Raw genomic sequence first — 4,533 nt, forward strand, 5'->3', positions numbered from 1 at the left:
TACAAAGTATTAACTCAGGGGTGTGAATATGTAAATAACATATTTATTTATTTCATTTTTCTAAAAACATGTTTTCACTTTGTCATTATGGGTAATTGTGTGTAGATGGGTGAGAATACATTTTCATCCATTTTGAATTCAGGCTGTAAGACAACAAAATGTGGAATAAGTCAAGGGGTATGAATACTTTCTGAAGACACTGTATTTGTAGAATATTCTAACTCTGGAAAGGGTATGTGTCAACATGCTGACATATCTAAGCCTTTATACTTAGGCATGAACGAATCCACATCTTTTCACATAGCCGTGGGAATTAGGGGTGTTGATGGTGCTGCAGCACCCCCTAAAAAAAATATGAATAATATAGGCCAGCACCCAACCCTAACTCGTTAACCGGTTATAGAAAATGCCAAATAATTTTTTGACAGGGTGTGCAGGATATTTATTTTTTTTGATTTAGATACGTTTCTGCTTATAATTTCCAACATTTTGGTTGGCTGTTCGTCACTCAACTCGTCTATAGTTACATACATGCAGCTTCTCTTCTGTCATTAGCCTGTACAGTGCATTTAGAAAGTATTCCACATTTTGTTACATTACAGCATTCTAAAATTGATTCAATTATTTTTCCCTCATCAATCCCATTATTGACAAAGTGAAAACAGGTTTTTAAAAAGATTTGCTAATTTATAACAAATAAAATAAAGAAATACATTATTTACATAAGTATTCAGAGCAATCAGGGGAGAAGGGCCTTGGTCAGGGAGGTGACCAAGAACCCGATGTCTCTCTGGCAGAGCTCCAGATTTCCTCTGTGGAGATGGGAGAACCTTCCAGAAGGACAACCATCTCAGAAGCATTCCACCAATCAGGCCTTTATGGTAGAGTGGTTGGTCGGAAGCCACTCCTCGGGTAAAAGGCACATGACAGCCCATTTCTTTGGTCTGATGAAAACAAGGCCTGAATGCCAAGCTTCACTTCTGGAGGAAACCTTGTCCCATCCCTATGGTAAAGCATGGAGGTGGCAGCATCATGAGGTAGGGATATTTTTTTGATTGTAGTACCTAATTTATGACAAATGTATTACTGTTTTATAACAGAATCTCTTACAGTAACTCTGATAATGTGCACTATACGGAGCATCCTCCGTCCAACCCCATTTAAGTAGGGATAATGCTGTTTAAATGCCTTTTGGTGCTGCTGAAGCACCCTCTGAACACCATGTCCTACTAAATCAGTGTTTAATCTCCCATAATTACAAAGATTTGCTGTGGTTTAATAAAATTAATCGGCCTTGATTAGACCCCCTACCTCTGCTTCTCCTGTCTCTATTGCCCCTCACTGTGAGGGATACACTTACGGACGTTTAAATAGTGGTACCATCACAACTCTGATCCATTCTGATCTAGTTTTCACAAGATACATTTGAGGAAGGAAATAACACTGCATAAATTATTTTTTTCTTCATTTTCTTCTTCTTCTATCAGATCAATGTGGTATAACATGTTTGATTGTCCTTAATCTATACAGGCTTTGGCATCACATTGAGTTGAGTTACCAAACAATCAGGGTAAATTGGGACTATCCCATTTAATTGTCCTAACTTGATCTTGTGACCAAAGAGACTGCAGTCATTAACTTACTTAGCCCAAAGTACATTGAAGATAGGCATCTTACTTGATGCACAGCAGTGTCATAGACCAGCACTGGGAAACTGAGCAACAAAAACATCTGTGAAGAATCTGAGGATTGTATTGTGGTTGAAATAGGTAATCTACATTTAAAGTGTTAGCAACTGCCTTAAAAGTCCAAGAATGCCCATGGAGGACAGAAGCAGCTGCAACACTGGCCGGGAGCGCTTGGGACTACGCTTCACCATAGAATACCTGCTGTACAACAAGGACAGTAAGAGCATGAGAGAGGAGGCAAAGAGTCCCCCAGCAGATCAGACCTCTCATAGTCCAGTGGAGGAGCGGAGTCCTGACATCCTCTCAGAGAGGGAAAGTATCGAACTTGGGAGCCCTGAGAAGGGCCCCGAAGGAGAAGAGGGGTCAGAGGAGGAGGATGAAGAGGAGGAGGAGGTCAAAGTGAAAGAAGATCAAGAGGCGACCACTACAGACAGTCCACAGGGCAAGCCCACCCAGTCCTACATCGCCCTTATCTCTATGGCCATACTTGCTTCAGAGGAGAAGAAGCTGTTGTTGTGTGACATCTATCACTGGATCATGGATAGCTACCCCTACTTCAAGAGCAAGGTATGTCCAAGTGATTCAATTCAGGGTTAATTCCAAGTGGAATATTTGTCTGAACTAGGGTTGGGATCAGTTTAATTTCAATTCAGGAGATATATTCCAATTCAGGAATTGAAAAGAGTGCCATTTATTTTCAAAGCAGATTGTTTTTGATTCTTGAAATTCTATTTCAATTCACTTCAAACACAGACTGAATTGAATTGGAATTTACATTGCCAGCTCCCTGTATTGGCAATAGTCTGTAATTCTAATCAATTTAACTGCATAACATTAGATACTCATGAGAAAAACCTGATCAAGAAATGACTAGTGTGTGGAAAGTTTCCAAAAACCTAAAGTACTATTCATTACGCACATCCTCCACTGTAGTCAAAAGACAGCATCTTAAAATAAACAGCGTGAAAAAAGTATATCTGGCGATTTCTTTTTTCACTATATTCCCATTGTGAACTGTTGAAAAAGGGTGATCTGTCACGGTAATGGATAGAATTACTGCATGCATGAACCTGGCTCAGCTGATTATGTTGTTGCATGGAAGGTCTAACTGAGTAACCTAAAGGCTGCAGGTAATTCTGTTGATAGCCGCAACGGGTTAAGAACTAAAACTAGCTCTTTAACAGGTGTAACAACAGGTTTACCTCATGGGATTAGTGGAATTAAACAAGGTGAACGTGGTGGTTTCGTCTGTCAGTCAACTCAAACAACCATAACCAAACGTCACTATGGCCCTTTTACATGGCCTGGCACCAATGAAATAAATGCAAGGGAAAATTGTTAATATTCTCTGTACAATGTATACGGTGGATTTAGCCATGGGGGAATGCCATTTTTGGTTTCTAATAATTGAGTACAAGGATGATGTTGGATCATTTCTATTCCAGGGCCACATACAACACTAAATTCATAAATCACCTTTATTCTTCATGTCTCATATGTGAACATTATTGTTGTCCTATAGGATAAGAACTGGAGGAACAGCGTCAGACACAACCTGTCTCTGAACGAATGCTTTGTGAAGGCTGGTCGGAGTGACAATGGTAAAGGCCATTTCTGGGCCATCCACCCCGCTAACTTCCAAGACTTCTCCAATGGGGACTACCATCGCCGCCGAGCTCGCCGCCGTATCCGCAGGGTGACAGGACAGCTCCCGTATGCCCTGCACGCACCCTATTACCCCCTCAACAGGCCCAGGGGGGTGCCGTGCTGGTGCTGCCCCCCAGCCCACCCTCTCTCCATGGCCCACCCTCTGTCCTGCCTCTCAGCCAGGATGTATTGGAGCTGGGCTAGCCAGTATGCCAGACGACACCCATCCCTCCACGCTCCGGTTCAATAGCACCACATAGAATTGGATGCATGTTTGATGTTGAACTACTCTTTGTATGACATGTGGCTGAGAGAGATGTATTGAGTATGATTGTGAAATCTGTGGCTTGCTGGCACAAATAAGAGTATCAAAGCACCAAAGTGCTATATTGCACTATTTATTGTTTGAAATGTGATATACCAGATTTGTACTGTAATATTATGTATATTGTATTTGGTGAGTACTGTATATGAAGAAATAGAATTGTAAATATATTGATGAACATATTGCATTATTTTATATATCTTCAACAATTTCAAATAAATAAACAAAAAAACATAACCAACAATGTGTCAATGATTTCTGTCAAACATGAGAAATGCTTACACAGAATGAGAATATTTTAAATCTATAAATAAAGCACTTTACAGCAAGGGTTGGAACTGGTTGACCAAAAACCGGAAACTAACAAAATGATTTGAAGAACAGAACGCTAACTGAAAAAAAGTGATCTATACTGTTCTGGAACAGAACCGTTATTTTAAAAGCATGGGAACCGGTTATTAACATTCTGGGCATTTTGTCCAGTCCCACACAACAAACAAAGTGCCAACAAAGCCCCTACGTAAAGCCTTCACTCTGAAACGCATTCCAGCGTCTGTCTGACAACTAGAAATCTTTGCTAGTAGGTGTGTGTGTGTGTGTGTGTGTGTAGGCTACCTGCCCCTCCACTCTGAAACATAGGTTACTGAAGCCTACTGACAATGGTACAAGCGTAATTCAGAAATTAGGGAGAGGTGTTAAATTAGAGAAGAATAGGTTGACTTTTTCAATGCTAGTTAAGGATGCTATAGTTATCACGCTTCACATTGGATTTATTAACTACAAAAAGGTAAGATGTGTTTTTATTTCTAGTGCCGCTCTGCACACACAAGCTAGCTAGCTAACGCTTTAAACCAACTCCAACTTTAAACCAAC

General features: G+C 40.4%; 1 protein-coding gene across 1 annotated transcript; it reads left to right on the top strand.

Annotated features, from left to right (window-relative positions):
* Positions 1–1,820: 1,820 nt before the first annotated feature.
* On the top strand, positions 1,821–3,585 carry foxq2 (forkhead box Q2). Its single transcript, XM_064932959.1, has 3 exons — positions 1,821–1,940; positions 1,998–2,255; positions 3,211–3,585. Exons 1-3 carry the CDS (start codon positions 1,821–1,823, stop codon positions 3,583–3,585), a joined length of 753 nt encoding a protein of 250 aa, XP_064789031.1.
* The last annotated feature ends 948 nt before the right edge of the window (positions 3,586–4,533 follow it).

This window comes from Oncorhynchus masou, chromosome 24 (assembly GCF_036934945.1).
Source record: "Oncorhynchus masou masou isolate Uvic2021 chromosome 24, UVic_Omas_1.1, whole genome shotgun sequence".
Taxonomy (NCBI): domain Eukaryota; kingdom Metazoa; phylum Chordata; class Actinopteri; order Salmoniformes; family Salmonidae; genus Oncorhynchus; species Oncorhynchus masou.

Coding starts and splice junctions, on each gene's coding strand:
- foxq2 (XM_064932959.1), top strand. CDS start 1,821: ATGGAGGACAGAAGCAGCTGCAACACTGGCCGGGAGCGCTTGGGACTA. Junction 1,941..1,997: donor AGGAGGCAAAGAGTCCCCCA/GCAGATCAGACC, acceptor ATCCTCTCAGAG/AGGGAAAGTATCGAACTTGG. Junction 2,256..3,210: donor ACCCCTACTTCAAGAGCAAG/GTATGTCCAAGT, acceptor GTTGTCCTATAG/GATAAGAACTGGAGGAACAG.